The following is a 17,044-nucleotide window of genomic DNA, read 5'->3' as shown; positions in this document are numbered from 1 at the left end:
GAAATTTATTTATGTATGAATATAACCTGAAGTTATATAATATCATTGATATAATATGGACGAATAAACCAAGAAGACTGACAGTGTCTGTATTAAGTCGCGTTCCTCCAATGTTCAGCGGCACCTATTGAACGGAACTTGAGTTATTTTGACAAGAGGTCTAGGCAACCAGGGAGCAAATCAAATAATTTTCTTGGTTTTTATTTTATTTATGTTTTTAAGTAGTCACACCCGCTATTGGGCGTTCTAGTGATAAAGACGTTAGCCGCGTAAGCTGAAGACACCGGTTCGATTTGGGCCTCGGTCACGGGAGGGCTTAGTCACTATTTCTATCTACATCTGCTGCTTTTCAACATACTCTTCAACCCCTGTTCCCCATCTTACCTAACCGAGAGATTTAACTATCTGGCTGAAGGAAGTGATCACCGCTTACGTTCTAGTGCTAATCTTACGCTTGCTATCCCTTCGAATAAGTCTCGAACGTACGCAAATTCATTCACAGTGCGCGCGGTGAAGTTGTGGAACGAGTTGCCCCTGTCGCTCAAACGGTCCCGGTCTGTAGCATCACTCAAAGTTAATCTGAAAAAGCTTTGGCTTTCCCACGAACTGTGATTTGGTTGAGTGCTAATATATATATATATATTATTTATATATTATATATATATATATATTTATTTAATATTTATTTAGTACTATATATTTATGTATGCTAGTACATATTTATTTTATTGCATAATGCAATTGATGTATTTTAGTTATTCGTAGACGTTAATATTGTAGTTTTCCTTCTTAAATATTATTGTACGTTCTGTAAGTTTGTCTATCTATCTAATTCGAATTTTCCACTCATTTACTCTAAGGTTAGCTGGAAGAAATCCCTTATAGGGATAAGCTCGCCTTTGTACCTAAATTTATATGAATTTCATGTTATCAATTTTTGTTTTGTACAATAAAGTGATTTACTACTACTACTACTACTACATCTATTTCAGTTTATAAGGGCCACTTGCACCATCCCACTAACCCTGGGTTAACCGGTTAAGCCTGGAGTTACCATGGTTACCAGTACAATTTGACACTGGGTTAACGGTTTAACCGGTTATCCCCGGGTTAGTGGGATCGTGCGAGTGGCGCTAAGAGGCCTAAGCGTTGAATAAAATGGATGGAATGAAACTGAAAGTACTGAAACCCACTTGAAAATTAGTCCCGTTCAATTGATAGCGCTGCGTTAGTGGCGCTGGCGCCACTTGCAATAAGGTGAATAATGAAGGAACGCGTGGCGCCGCCCTAGTAGACCGCGAGCCAGGCGCAAATTTCGTCAGTCATCGCCTCCCGGGCGAAAACTCGTATAGCGGTTAACGGCTATGTATGATGAACCCTCGTGAACGTCAGCTACCGCTCCGTTGGTGGGTTGAGGAATGGCAGCCACTGAAACACGTAACACGGTCTTTCCACCGCGATACAACCGGCTGACGATTTGTTTTCTTAACAATAGCATCTAAACTATCATCTGACAAAGTATCAAGCGGGAGGCGATGACTAAATTTTTTTTATAGACTTTATTTGCTGCCATTCCTCAACCCACCAACGGACCGGCAGCTGACGTTCACGAGGGTTCATCATACTTAGCCGTTAACCACTATACGAGTTTTCGCCCGGGAGGCGATTGGTCATGGAAGTCTGTTCCTGGCCCGCGGTCTATAGTGGGTGTGAGACATATTGCTTATTTGCATCATTCGAAATTAATTTGAATCATAAATATTAGATAATGATGCGGAGAAAACTAATCAAAACCGTTAATGCAGTTTCTTAAGTAGATTGTATTTGAATTTTTATTATAGGCATGCTCGTTAAAAGTTGCTTACAATTCGGTAATTCCTTGTGTTTACATTAATAATTTTACATGGAATATTATTATAATCTTTCTGCGTTAAAAAAATAGTATTAGGTAGGTATTAGCTATGTGCGAAGTTAGTGAAATCTGAACTTTCGTGGTTCGACATCTTCATACTAGTTGGCCTGTCAAACCAAGAAAGTTCATATTTTCACCACGCCGTGCTTTGGTGTCGCTTTTATTACCCCCACCGCTAACTTTGCACATAGCCTCCTTAATACTATTTTTTTAACGTAACGTCAGAAAGTTTATAATATTACCGAACTACCGAATTATAACCAACTTTTAACAAGCAAGCCTATAATAAAAATTCAAATATAATGTACTTGAATTACTATCAAAACATTGCCAAAAATTAAAATACAAAGTAAAATAAAAGTCAAAATTTAAACAATGACGTTCGAATAAAATTTCGTCTTCATTCATCGAATGAAAAAAACTAAAATAGTATATTTTACGCGTTTAAGCTAAATTTTTAAATACCCAAAAGTAATTATATAAGTACGAATCACGACCCCTAAGGATAAAAGGCCATCTCAAAACAGCCGGATAACAAAATCGATAAGCGCGCTCATGCTCAGTACCGGGGATGCTGCGCTCACCAAAACAAATATTTTAGCGCCTCCAATACAACCTCAACAAAATTAATATTTAAAATAGTTACTCCACATGTCGCGACAAAATGTTTTCAGTGAAACGTATCAGAGCGAGAATGAAGACGAAAACGACGCACTATTTACGATGCGGGGCGAAAACGGCCACGTTTCTGTTCTGGGCTTCGCTGTACATGGTCGTTATGAGGATGACAATATTCAAGGGGAGCTCGGAGCCGCCTGTGAAGGAATGGGCTATTCCTGACAATTACACGAAGTGGCTGGTAAATGTTTGGTTAAAGTGATATTTATGTTTTGTTACTCTGTGCCTGTTGCTTTGCCGGGGTGCTTAGCCCGCGTTCCCACTATGTCGTAACGACAGATAGTCGTAAGTAAATAAACAAGCTACGAGAGGACGATTACCGTTCTATATGTGAACACTTACATTACTAGTTAGATACCTAAACCAAAATTAGAATACATTGAAGTTTTTTTCCACCACGGAACGGAGACGGTATACGCGTTTAGGATGAAAGATTTTCTGTGTTATTTGGTGGATGAATATTATCAATTATCTATAGGAGAGAACAGAAAAACAATTGCGGTGATTGTAGATCGGTAGATAAGGCGATATGGTATAAAACGATCCAGCCACAACTTCTAAGGAATCCATGGTTTGAGGACTCGTCCATGGGTCGACGCGAACTAGTTTTAGCATTTAGACTACGTTCCGGACACATCCCATTAAATAAATTTGCGTATCTAATGAAAAAGGTGCCGTCGCCAAACTGTGACAAATGTGACATTTTGGAGGATGAATACCATGTCATCATGGAGTGTGTCCGAAACGAAAGTGAGAGAAAGGATATGAACGTAACCTTATTTGAAGTTGGGGGTTGCAACCAAATTTTGGGGCATCCACTATCTGAGGATGCAAAATGTTTATACAAACTTGTTGCGCTTGGACTAAATAGAAGATAGTCACATTTTTGTATACGCACAGAGCGACATCGTCACAAAAGTGACAAAGCTCTTTAAACAAGGATTAAAAAAAAAAAAGATTTTCTGTGTTATTTGGTGAATGAATCTTATCAATTATCTATAGGAGAGAACAGAAAAACAATTGCGGTTTTCTGTAAAGAATTTGTGGTACAATATCGATGATTATTAGATATGTACCTAGGACACTTAGGTTTTATACCTCTCGCGTCGAATGATGGACCCCTTTGACAGTTCCTTCAAGCCTCTTTTGGTCGGGTTAGTCAGTATCAAATAATGGTAGTAAAAACAGCTGACAGTCGAGAACGCACGAGTTATCTAATCTCGTAAACTTCCTTTTATGTAATTATCTGTTCTGATATATTGAATCATCGCCGAGTTACATTTCTAAAATTAATTCAATATTAAATTAAAATTCAGGAACAAATAAAAGTTATTTAATAAACTTGCTTATTTAGATTATTTTAAACCGGGTCACTCACGTATTATTAAGTCGAATAGCTCGACATGTTTCGGTCCAATTTACGAGGACCGTCTTCACGGAGACACGACACGTCTTCACTGGTCGACGGCGCGGCGCCGCGCCGCGGTCCTCGTAAATTGGACCGAAACATGTCGAGCTATTCGACTTAATAATACGTGAGTGACCCGGTTTAAAATAATCTAATATGTTTGAGTCTCACGGGAGTTTTATAGTAAAAACTTGCTTATTTGCTTAACCATACTCATATTTAATAAAATTGCAAACAAGTTCCGAGATTTCATTCAACACTTGGCATTAAACTGTTTTAGATCCACGGCAACAGTTCATTTCTATATGGAGCAGACAGCTGTACGTAAAATGTTGGTAGACATTTTTTGGAAAAGCACAATAATCTATTTATAAATTGGAGTAATAAAAAATACGGTATTTTTAGGGGGATTTAAGGAATATTATAGGGATTCATCATTCGAAAAAAATTTAATAGGATGGTGTAAAGACAATACTCAACAATAGAGGGGTGGGGGGGGGGGGGGGGGCTTTGCCCAGCATTGGGAAACAATGGGCTCTATAAATAAGACAATACTAAGAAGACTTTTCTTTAGTTACAGGGTCCAGTTTTAGGCGAGGACGACACCGACTCAGAGCCCGCCATAGACTGGTCAGAGCCAGACAACACCACCATAACCGAGCTAGAGAAGCGAGCGGCGCGCGCGCAGACAGTGTGTAAACAAAGACGTATTCAACAGACCGTCAATAGTAAGGAGTTCTTTGTGGATCACGCGCATAACCTGGTGTGGTGCAACATATTTAAGGCGGCTAGCTCGAGTTGGCTGTACAAGTTTAATATTTTGGGTAGGTATTGAAAATTGATAGTGGGCAGGCATGAGAGAGTGCAGAGAAGTACAGCAAAGTGATGATTTGAAAATACAGTGTTTTATAAATAAGGTTTTAAGGGGATGTTCGAAACTAAACACTCATTTTGCACAAGACGTGAAGTTTAAGAAAAATATGTGCCCGTGTTTGATAGCTGATAAAGATAACGCTGTGTGGCACCATGTTTTGTGGTAACTAAATTTGTCATACGTCATCTTTTGACAACCAAAGTTCAAGTTCAGGAAAAGCGACATAAAAAGCTTCATATATTTTTTAGTGAGAACAGTAGGCTTAGCACAACAGCATTCATTAGGTACAACAAACTAGGTACTAAACAAATTAGAAAGGAACGGGTAGCCTATTTCGCCCGCAAGCACCCTAACACCAGTTACGGCCCGGCCACGACATTGCGCGACCGGCGGCGGCGGCAACCGTAGGTGGGAACGAAAGGTCCGATCGCTGTGTCTCGCTCCAACCTATGGCCGCCGCTCGCCGCTGCCGCCGCCGCGCGATGTCGTGGCCAGGCCGTAAGCCTGCTGCTACCTACTTCTTTTTGCTGATTGCCGCCGGTCGGCAACCTGACTTTGGCTGTGAATACCAATGCCATGTACAACAATAAAAGTAATGTTACATATATTTATATATTATCGAATTTAAACTGTTGTGAGACATACTAACATTAAATCATTTTACGGTTTAGACTCACTTGTTTTAGTCACTCGCGCGACATGTTTCGGAGAGCCTAGGTCTCCTTTCTCAAGCACTAATAGTGCGAGCAGCGTTCACGACGACCGTGTATTGCGTACTGCCGCTGCCGCGCGCCGAGAAAACCGGTTGGGGGAGGTCTTGCGCTATCTTTGTAGGCGGGCACAGTGGTGTGTTTGGGTTTGGGTCACCTAACACTTGTAGCGCCACACAGCACGAACTCACTATGTCCACTACACTATTATATAACATTTATAACATGTCATTTGCAATACCTACTGTTAACAATAAAATGTTAATGTTACTTTGTCATACATACATTACATACTGCCAGCAAAGTTCTTGACTGGCCATTGTCTGGTCTTACCAATAACCTTGCTAACAATTCTGCCTTAATTATTGCATATGCAGTACTTGCATCAAAAATACCGTTTAAATAAAAACCTTATTTAAAGGAGAACAAGGTAAACAATTGCTTGAGTTTTCTAATGTGATTACTGCACTTGCGATAAGCAGGGCAGAATTGTGTCGCTTAACTTCAAACTCGGGTAAATTTATCTGTCAGATTATGCGATTTTGGTATTAAGAAATGGTAATAGGGTAGATATTTGCTGAGAGGGTCGAATGGATTTACCCGAATTTGAAGTTAAACGACACAATTGCCAGTCAACATTTGACGTTTGACAATTCAGTTATGAAAGAACATGGCGCCATATTACTCTAATTTCTTTAGCTGATCTTGACTGATCTGAGCTGACTTTACATACCTTAGACTATCAATTAATAATTTGGCGAATATCGAAAAGAATAATATTTTTTCAGGTGGCTACGACAAGAAGTTCCTAGCGCGAAGCCGACACACACCCCTCACACTAGCCCGTCGAAAATTTCCACGACCAAGCACAGAAGAACTCAAAGACGCCATCAACACGCCAGGAGTAATCTCCATGCTCATAGTCCGAGAGCCCTTCGTGCGTCTGCTCTCGGCCTATAGAGACAAGCTAGAGTATATAACGCCGCCGTATTATAGGAAGCTGGCGAGAGCTATAGTGGCTGAGCATAGAGAGCGTGCGGCGAAAGTTTTAGGACCAATAAAAAGCTTCGGACCGACGTTTTATGAGTTCGTCGCGTATTTAATAGAGGTGTGTTAACATTTTTAACGTCTAAGCTAACTTTGCACTATTTTGACAAGTGACCGAGTGAGGAAGTGTCACTATAAACTTAAAATTCCTATGAAATTTACGTTTATAAGCGATCGCAAACCGTGTCGCTGCCAAATATCTGTTATTATATGCCTCTTTATCACTTATATAAATAAGTTCGTAAGTAATATTCGATAAAAAAATGAAAATTACTTATGGTACCGTCTTATGTCATAATTTGTGCTATTTTCAAACAAAAGGGTACTTATATTCGGTTGTCAATAAGGCGCTATTTCCATGTAGCTTCAATTTGAAACCAACCTTATCGACAACCGACAATACGGTACCTTTTGGTTGAAAACGTCACATTATCGACATCGACTTATTATGTTTCGCGTGTCCTCGCACTTTTTAAACGTCAAACCAAATAGCTCCCTCAAACCGGAGTATGCTGATAGCTTATTTCAAGATCTAAGTTTTGCCAATGCTGTCAGCAACAGAAATTGCTAAGCAAGTTAGGTGTTCAAAATTAGGTTGAAACGCTATTCTCTTGACAATAAAGTCGCGTCAAGATAATTTTGAACACCTCACCCGCTTAGCAACTATTGCTGCACCCTGTACTATTATGTTGTTTTAAAACGTATTTATCCTTTTTCTTTCAGAAACATAAGGATCTCGACCAGAGATTCCCTTTCGATGAACATTGGGCCCCGTATTACCACTTCTGCTCACCGTGCGCTGTCAATTTCACAGTTATAGCAAAAGTAGAAACCCTTTCAAGGGATTCAGGGTATGTCATATACGAGTTAGGGTTGGCGCATGTTTTAGGAAAACGGGTTAGGGACCGAAGAACGAGACTAAGGACAGTTATGAACAAATCGAAAGATGGAAAAAACACGACAGCCCTGTTAAAGTATTACTTTAACCAGCTGGATGAAAGTATGCTGAATGACTTGTTGAGAATATATGGTATTGATTTTGAGATGTTTGGATATGATCCTAAAATTTATAGAAGTTATGTGAGGAAATAAAGTTTATGTGATGTGTTGATGATGTTGTTTCATTTTGAAGCATGAACAATTTAATTATTGATTACAATAAATCAAGGCCGGGTACAAGACAAAATAAGAGATAGAATAATATTGTCTTCGGTTACCGCGATAGTTACTCATGAAATAAAACTATGAAAACGGGTTTTATCGCGTATATTGAATTTAACGGACGCTGTAAAGGGCTCGAAACGTCGGGATGTATTATAAATTCAATATACACGATATAATCCGTTTTCATAGTTTTATTTCAAGAAATAGAATAATTAAGAGTTTAACTGATAAATAAAATTGGACTGACGGCACCTGGCTGGCTTGTTGGCTTGAATCGAGGTCGATGGCGTTTAAAGGTAAACTTGGTAAACATTTTTTCACCAACCATCTCAAAAAGGCCCTCTTGATACTTCAAAAACGGATGAGAAAGTTGCATTTTATCCACATGTATAAATTTTTTTTGTGTTTCACTGGTGGCTGGTGGCAGTTTGTGAAACCCTCACACCGCTCCAGATTGTATTTTCGAACCACTCGCTACGCTCGTGGTTCAATATTAGAATATTTCGCTTGCTCGGGTATCAATATTAGCACGAGGGATTAAACAATAACTTTGCGTCCTTGTAAAACAAATAACTATTATTATTGATAATATTAGAAGATTAATTTAGAAGTCGCCACGTATAGCTTCACACGTTCTTCTTAAATTGGTAATTTTGGACGTCATCGTGCGTCTCTTTAGAGCACAATTTCTCCTGATTTGATAAGACGTCATTAGCGCTTAAAGTTATATTAACACCCTGGTGGACACTAGAAGCCTATACGCGTAATCCCATTGTTCTTTCTATTGTGTCTGTCGTAGTGTCCAGCATAGTGGTAAATATTAGGTGCACTTACTTGACAGTACAGTCAGCAAAAATATGTAGTCGCTGAAGGTGATGAGACCCGACGAACCCAGCTTGTAGAAGATCGAATCCTCGTCGAGATCCAAGTTCAAGCGTTGGCTGATGCTCTGTATAAAATTAATCACGTCAAAACTCGTACTTGTATAAGTGAATCATTTTACTCCTGTGTTTGTATTTTTACAAGCATACGGCGCAACGGATAAATTAAAAATATCATAAAACTAAATACTGCATCGGCCGAGTTTTAGAGATAGTTACAAACATAAGAATAAAACGATTGGCATATCATCTACGAGCGTTTAGAAAAATACTACTTAGGTAAACTCTATTTAGCAAATTCTTTGCATCACTCATTTCCATTGCATATTTTACATGGCACAAGTTTATTTGATAGTTATATCATTCGACCAAACGAGAACAGGCAATTTAATATAAACTGAAATAGATATCATACACTAAAGAAACAGTGACCAAGTCCACCGGTGGCCGAGGCGGGAATCGAACCCGCGAATTAAAATATTTCATAAAAACAATTTTATTTGTTCCCTAGTTGAATTTAAGATCATATTCCAATGTTGCCGCTTCTCAGTCTTCGTTCAAAGTTTGGTCAAATCAGGCCTAAGTAGACTAAATTTTGCTGAAAACATTCTAATTGTAAACAAAACACAAACACTTTTGGATGGACTAACTGGAAAGCAGTGGTATTGAGCGTCATAATTGTGCATGAAGACTGAAGTGCTATCGTGAGAAGTAAGGCCAATAAGATCTGTCCATATGATCATGCCTTAGCTAGAATTTAAAGCCTATTCATCCTCCATTCGTTTTATTATTCTTCTCCTCTTTTATTCTTCTTCTTTAAAAAATCTTCATTTTGAATGAAGAAGCTAGTGCTTTGAATGAGGATAAGAGCAATATAATTTATCCATGACAAAAACAATTATGTGTAAATTAAAGCTATTTTAAATTTAATAAAAAAATATACCTTGGTCTATTTATATACTGTGTTTTCATATTTACAGGAATATCAATAAAATATGTACACCAACATAAGTATAAAGAAAATATATACCAAAGAAATAATATAGGTACTCGAAAATATTACTCTTCCTTCTCCACCAGTCGGTCGAATCAAGAGTTATATTTGAAAGACGAAATATTTAAATAAGTACCAAAGTGGACAGGAATATATACAAGTTTTACCAAAAACGGGGAAGGAAGGATGAACTGACTTTATGGCACTACACAATCGCCTTTGCCAGTCAAAATAAAACATAAGTAAATAGAGAAAGATAGAATATAAGTGAACACTTGTTACTGGGTAAGTACTAAGTGGGTTAAAACGCAATTAGTCGTACTCTGCAGCCCTCGCAAACTATTCTAAAAAGAAAGGTCACAAGTTGTCGCGTAGGACCCATTGTGCTGTATGCCCATCTAATAATAACCAGTGTTTTATTTCAGGGGTTCCATTCTAAGCACAAAACTATACTATAAAAAACACAAGCAACGGACTAATCTACGTCTATAACTACAGGAATTCATATCATAAATATATAATTAGATATAGAAATGATCGATACAGTAGGGAAAGAAACAAAAAAATCTTTGCTTGCACTGACAGAACAACCAATTTAGTGCAAACTGATTTAACAGTGGTGGGTCTAGAAGAAAACAGTACCTCTTCGAAATTCTGAAAAGACAAGAAAGTGGTGTGAGTGGGGAAGTGCCGGTGCAATAAAGTATAAAGGGTAGACGCTAAAATATAGCCAGAGCCGGCCAGAGGTAATATATATATAGGTCATTACTAAACACATTTGTTGACTGGGTCTCTATTGTTTCCCATATAGTTTTAAGTCATAATGTATTGTTTGTCCACATTTTCGTTAGTCATAATTTGGTTTTTCTCAGAAACGCGTAACTATTCAGGATTGCCATAAAACAAACCTAACCTAACCTATCTATAGGATAACCCGAGGAAAATCCAGAAAAGTTCAGAATTATGACTAATGATAATATGACAATCATAACATTATGACTTTCAATAATTATGTCAAACAAAGGGACCCCTTGTTGACTTGGTAGTCTACAATCTACATTGAGCATTGACGATATGACATAGGCACACCAATTAAAAAATAAAATCTCGTTCAGATGTTTTATGATAATTCCGGGACACTGTCATATTTAAATGATCGTTTTATTTACGAAAATCGTTGTGCATTTAATTTTTTTTCCCACAGAAGTCGTCGTTCTGCTGTTTTTTTTTTTGCGATTTATAGTTGGTCAAGCAAATCTTGTCAGTACAAAAAGGCGCGAAATTCAAAATTTCTATGGGACGATAAGCCTTCGCGCCTACATTTTTTAAATTTACCGCCTTTTTCTACTGACAAGATTAGCTTGACCAACTATATGTACCTTTTGCTTATTTTTAACATTTTCATCGTTTTACTATTTAAAAAAAATGTGATATTTCTAACAACGATTATATAGAATCACTGCCGAAGAATTTGGTCGTTAACTTATTGAGTGCTAAATGCTAAAGGGTCGAATACAAAATAATTCATCTGATGCGACGGAATATAAGACAAGTTGTATTGTTTTTCCTGTTGCTTATATACTCGATTAAAAATCAAAGATAGTTTGATAAGAAGTAAAACAACAACAAAAGCATAAAAATGAAAAATCAAATAGTTTTTTTTTTTATAACAGCAAGTACTGTGGACGTCAAGAGACGGCATGGATTTTGGACAGACGTGAATTGACGTCTTTGAAGTTTTATGCGAAGTTGCTGATAGAGAGGTATAATTAAAATAAGTAGGTAATAAAGGTAATAATAGTACTAATAGAAACACTTATGACGAAAGAAGACGATCGCTTCTCCATACGTAGTCCCAATTTTATTTTCCTCTAGATATTAACATTATAGTTATATTTCCATAATTTCCAGTGTCAACATCCAGGGAGGAAAACTACGTTTGTATGGAGAACCGGTCGTCCGTTATCGTCTTAATTAACTGACTGGACAATGGTCAGTTAAGTGTGTTGGTGCTAGTACCATTATGCCAGCTGTACACACGCGTCGAGAGCCTCACGCCGAGAGTCAAAAAACCCGGCCAAGTGCGAGTCGGAGACTCGCGCACGAAGGGTTCCGTACCATTACGCAAAAACGGCAAAAAAATCATTTGTTGTTATAGCGGCAACAGAAATACATCATCTGTGAAAATTTCAACTGTCTAGCTATCACGGTTCGTGAGGCCTGGTGATAGACAGACAGACAGACAGACAGCGGAGTCTTAGTAATAGGGTCCCGTTTTAACCCTTTGGGTACGGAACCCTAAAAACCGACCAAATTGGAGAATGACGAGACGAGACGAGAGCGAGGGTGCAGTAAGTAAGTTCTCACTCGGTCTCGGTCTGTCTCGGGGTCTCTCGACATGTGTACAGCCGGCATTAAACATTGATATCAAAACAGGGCACGGCAACATAGGTGAAAGTAAAGGGGCCCAATGACTACCAGTCCGCCGGACGATATCGGCCTGTTAGTTGTTCGGAACTGTCAAATTTTTGTTCTAACTGACAGGCCGATATCGTCCGGCGGACTGATAGTCAGTGAGCCCCTTAAGATATCAAATAATATTGAAAGAACTAAACAACATGTATAAGACATTTATGTTAACAGTTAAGATAGTAATTAGTCTAATTAGGTACCTCATTAAATAAAACCATTAAGTTACGAGATCGTTATTAAAGAATCGTGACACGAGTCACACTATTCTTAATAACAGCGACACTCTTAAGGTGGGTCCACACTTGTGACAATTTACCGAACATTATCCTGTGACCGTATCAGAAACACGTGTCAGTATAGTTAACGCTATCTCTACTGAGCTCGTTCACTTACCTGTACCAAAGATAGATATAACTCCGTAATAGATGGATACAGTCTAAGGAAAAAACGTGCCACGAAAATCACGAAAATTTGATTCTCGATCAGATGGCGCCACTAGTTTTGGCCTACTCTCGTATAGAGGGCGTTGACTGTTTCGTTTGTTATTTATAATTTTAACGCATACCAGTAAAAGACCATGGGTCAAAAACATATAAAAATAATTAATGCAAATAAAAAAAACATTTATCCATATTTAAATACATTTTAACGTATTTTTATAAATCTTCATTTTTAGTTTTAAAGTATGTCGATAGATGGCAGTGAATTTAAAGTGGTAACAAAATTTACTATGACAGTACCGCTCTATCTTATTATATCCTCATTGCCTGTACTAACAATGAGGCTCACACACAATTGGCCACGCGCTCACACAAAAGAAATAATGGCTTTTGTTTAACAGAATGCCATTGTTAGTACAGGTAAGTGAACGTAGTAGTTATAAGTATAGGTAGGATTTGGAGAGGCCTATGCCCAACAGTGGGCGCATACTCGCTGAGGAAGAGAAGAGAGAAGGTATATCTAGGTCTGTAATTTGTTTATGTAAGTTCAGATACCATAGTAGAAAAAATAAAGCAAATTTAGGTTTTTCATACAAAACTTGGTTTTGCTGTATTTCGTTTGTTTTATACACTAGAGCTATATAAACTAATTACAGACCTAGATATACCTCATGTCATTGTATGTGCAAAGTTTCATTACAATCCAACACGTAGTTTTAAAATGAGAACGAAACTCCGTTTGTATGGGAAGGTGAAATTCGGCCGAGCTTGCCGGGGACTCAAAAATATAAGCTACTAGCTTAAATAGCTACTTCTGCTGTTGACTGTACGTGTAACTAAAATTATAGAGAATCTTTAACTAACCATAGCATATCTTTAAAATAAGTGAAATGCTTTTTTTGAAAATCCGTGAACTGGCACAGAAATTAAATTCTTTCACTGTATCCTTACGCGCGAAAATGTGGCTTTCCTTTAAAGAAGGGTCTCTTTTTAGGGTTCCGTACCCAAAGGGTAAAAACGGGACCCTATTACTAAGACTTCTCTGTCCGTCTGTCTGTCACCAGGCTGTAACTCATGAACCGTGATAGTTAGAGAGTTGAAATTTTCACAGATGATGTATTTCTGTTGCCGTTCTAACAACAAATACTAAAAAGTACGGAACCCTCGGTGGGTGAGTTCGACCCGCACTTGTCCGGTTTTTTAAATAAGTGGTTGTTTAGCTCTTTATTTCAGTTACACGTTGTTTAATGGTGCTTGTCACCAAGAGGAAAATTTCATGCAATCGCCAATTCCAATTTTTTACTATAATAAATAGGTAGTCATTTTATTGTCGGATTGTATGATATAGAACCGTTTTTCCCCCGAAGGGTAAAAAACGGATATTTAGGTTCCTTGCGAAGCTTGAACCACATATGAGATAACACCCTTGTAACTCAGCCCTAATTAAGGGAATTTATCAACTTGCAGCGCCATCTATCGCGCCACTCAAGTACTAATGTCGCCCGGTTGCTAGCGCTCGGCTGCTTTCTCGTCAGTACCATATGTATAAGCCGGCAAGGCCCTTAGGCGTGGTTCAAGCTTCGGCAGGAACCTAAATATCCGTTTTTTACCCTTCGGGGGAAAAACGGTTCTATTTAGGTATCCTTGCCTCCCGCTTGAACCACATATGAGACGTGTTTAAACCTCTGCCGGCGCTGGCCCGGGCGTACTGTGACCTGTGACTGATAGTTATAATATTTATGCAATTTTGCATAATAAGAATATGGGCTTGAAATATATTCCGTATTGATATACCAAAAGATTGTTTGCGTCAAACCTTAATGACTAGAATTTCCTCATTTGTAATTATCGATAGATACGACAATCGTTAGCACTGACTGGCAACATAACTAAAGTTATTCATTGCGACTATGTAAGTATGCTGAATCACATCTGAAGCTACGCGAGCTTGTGATGCTTGCAAAGTGAACCCCATCAAGTGAGTTTTATATCAAACCCGTCCACTTCTCATGCTTTCCTTACAACACCCCACTAGGTGAAAATGATAAATAGGTAATGTTGTATAATGTAATGATAATTATTATTTTACAAAAAAATAATACTACTTGTCTACTGCTTAACACAATGAAATATAGAACTGCCGATCCATCCAAAAATCTGTTTCAATTCGTAACTAATTGGAAAAACCTGGGGTCCTCTCTGATTTAAAGTATTTTCTATCAATTAAATGTAAATTGGTCAGTATAGGTCAGATGTAATGTAATATGTATTTTAATATGCACGAATAACCAAATGTTTGTATTTTTAGACATTAATAGTTATTTACTATACCGGCTTCATTTGTTACATAGCCCACTACATAATGACAACAAATTCCGTAAATGTGTTGAAAATTATAATTGAAATGTATACGTGCTATTTGTAATTTAGCCCCCTACAAGACATGCAAACCATCGTTCAAAAAACTTAGGATTTTACCGCTACCATGCTTATACATTTTGGAAATCTGCATGTTTGTAAAGAGGCATATGTATTTATTTACTACAGCTGAAAGCGCCTCTACTAGAAATCAACGGGATCCTGGAAGGCTGGTTCATGACTGTGTTCCCAGGACAGCATTATACACTAATCACTGCTTTGTTATGTGCATGAAACTTTTTAACAAACTACCTAAAACTAGAAGAGAACTACATGTACATAGATTTAGAAATAAATTGATGAAGCTATTGACTGATAAAAGCTATTACAATGTAAAAGATTTCCTTTCTCAAGATATACAGCCAGATTTGTAGTAGTTTCTAGTTTTAAGATTTTTGCATGCTAGTACAACCTGTATAGTACAAATAGCAGAATAAGCAACTAATTGTCACTTACCACCTAAGACACTATTGTACCTACTTATTCTTTGCAAATAAATACTTACTTACTTACTTACTTACTTAATTATATGTATACCTAAATAATGTGTTTATTTGCGGAAATAATTGAATTGTATTTCGAATCGAGTACGGCTCTGCCTGAAAGTAGCGTCAGAAAATGAAGAAGAAAATACATCATTTCACGATTTAGCACTTTAATATCTAGTAACAACTTTCAGCTAGTAGTAGTTTCAACTGAGCCGATAATACATCCTTATTGATTGGTTTTAGGTGAGGGTTGCTTTAAAACAACCATATTAATGTTTAGCTATGAATAGTTAATAATTCTTATATGAAATGGTAGGCTCCTATTTATTTTAAGTGTCAATTATGCTGCTAAATTTACTATCCACAGATAACTGAAAACATGCCGCATGCATGCAGGCTGGTACCGCTTCAACTGAGCTTATATTATATACTTGTCAGTCATGCAAGCGAATGTAACGAATGGTGAATGAACAGAATTACTGAGTACTGACACGCAGGTGACAATCGTATGGTGTTGATGATTGTAAATTTAAAGTGATGCTGACAACTCCAGTTGTTGTGGATGGCATCTCTCCATGATACTGTGCGTTTACTGAAGATAGGTCTACCAAGTAGAATATTTTAGAAGATATTTTAATCATTGAATCATTCAAATGAGTTCACCTATAATCTTTAGGTTTGGCATTTTAGGTTGTTTAACGTTCACTCTTTCTGGTGGCGAATTGATTCCCAAAATGAAGATTTTATGGTTCGCGCGCTGGTAGTGGATTGTACAATAGTTTATTGTTAGTCTTAGCACACTTCGTGAGTTTTTTATTGCTTTCGTACCTATACATACGATCTTCTAATAAGAGCGTAAACACCTCTTGGCTGACCACGGAAGACTCTTTGAATAAGAATAAACGAAGTGAAAATATCCACTTTAAATTGTAGTGCAACCTATTAAAACCAATTGCGAAACTTTCGTGAGACTAAGACAAATTACATTACATTACAGTATTATTTGTTTATGTCCACGGGTCGAGCTTCATAACGTAATCTAATCTCAAGTGCTGCGCTAGTGCCGTCGCGCGTGTGGTGCCGTGGCACAGTTCCTATTGACCCTTGACACGTGTAGATGCATTCATTACCAAATATTAATTTTGATAAGAGATTTAGCAACGCAAGGACGTTGTATGTTGTTTATTGACTTTCATGTAATTGTGCCATCAGGCAGGGTATAGTGCTACAAATATTTATTTACCGCTACTGTAATCAGTTTGACATATACTTACAAATAAAAACACTTTGAACTTTGTATATCAGTTGAATTTAGACTGTTTTTAACCCTAGTACTAATCAGTCATCATGATGCCCCCAATAGACAATTATTTGATGATCTAGGCCTTTCTGCGACATATTATTCGTCACTTCGTTGACGTAAAGCTGATATATATCTAGAAATCTCATATTTACTGTATTTAATGAATTTATCATGAATATATAAATATATGAAATGTAGTGCTGTAATTCGATTAGCAGCGCGTCTGCCCTATATCCAAGACACGATGATTTTGTA

General features: G+C 37.6%; 2 protein-coding genes across 3 annotated transcripts in view; one reads left to right on the top strand and one right to left on the bottom strand.

Annotated features, from left to right (window-relative positions):
- The window catches only part of LOC134742926 (calcium uptake protein 1 homolog, mitochondrial-like), a 31,481-nt gene that overhangs the window by 7,134 nt on the left and 7,303 nt on the right, over positions 1 to 17,044 (bottom strand). For both annotated transcript variants that reach the window (XM_063676131.1, XM_063676132.1), the window contains exon 5: positions 8,628 to 8,742. In XM_063676131.1, coding sequence (XP_063532201.1) covers positions 8,628 to 8,742 — 115 coding nt within the window. The remainder of the gene's footprint in view (positions 1 to 8,627; positions 8,743 to 17,044) is intronic.
- On the top strand, positions 2,411 to 7,740 carry LOC134742927 (carbohydrate sulfotransferase 11). The gene is made up of 4 exons (XM_063676133.1): positions 2,411 to 2,771; positions 4,573 to 4,822; positions 6,371 to 6,690; positions 7,353 to 7,740. The coding sequence occupies exons 1-4, from the start codon at positions 2,577 to 2,579 to the stop codon at positions 7,719 to 7,721; spliced, it is 1,134 nt and encodes a 377-aa protein (XP_063532203.1). The 5' UTR covers positions 2,411 to 2,576; the 3' UTR covers positions 7,722 to 7,740.

The sequence above is a fragment of the Cydia strobilella genome, chromosome 7 (assembly GCF_947568885.1).
Source record: "Cydia strobilella chromosome 7, ilCydStro3.1, whole genome shotgun sequence".
Taxonomy (NCBI): domain Eukaryota; kingdom Metazoa; phylum Arthropoda; class Insecta; order Lepidoptera; family Tortricidae; genus Cydia; species Cydia strobilella.
This window is presented reverse-complemented; position numbering and strand designations above follow the sequence as displayed.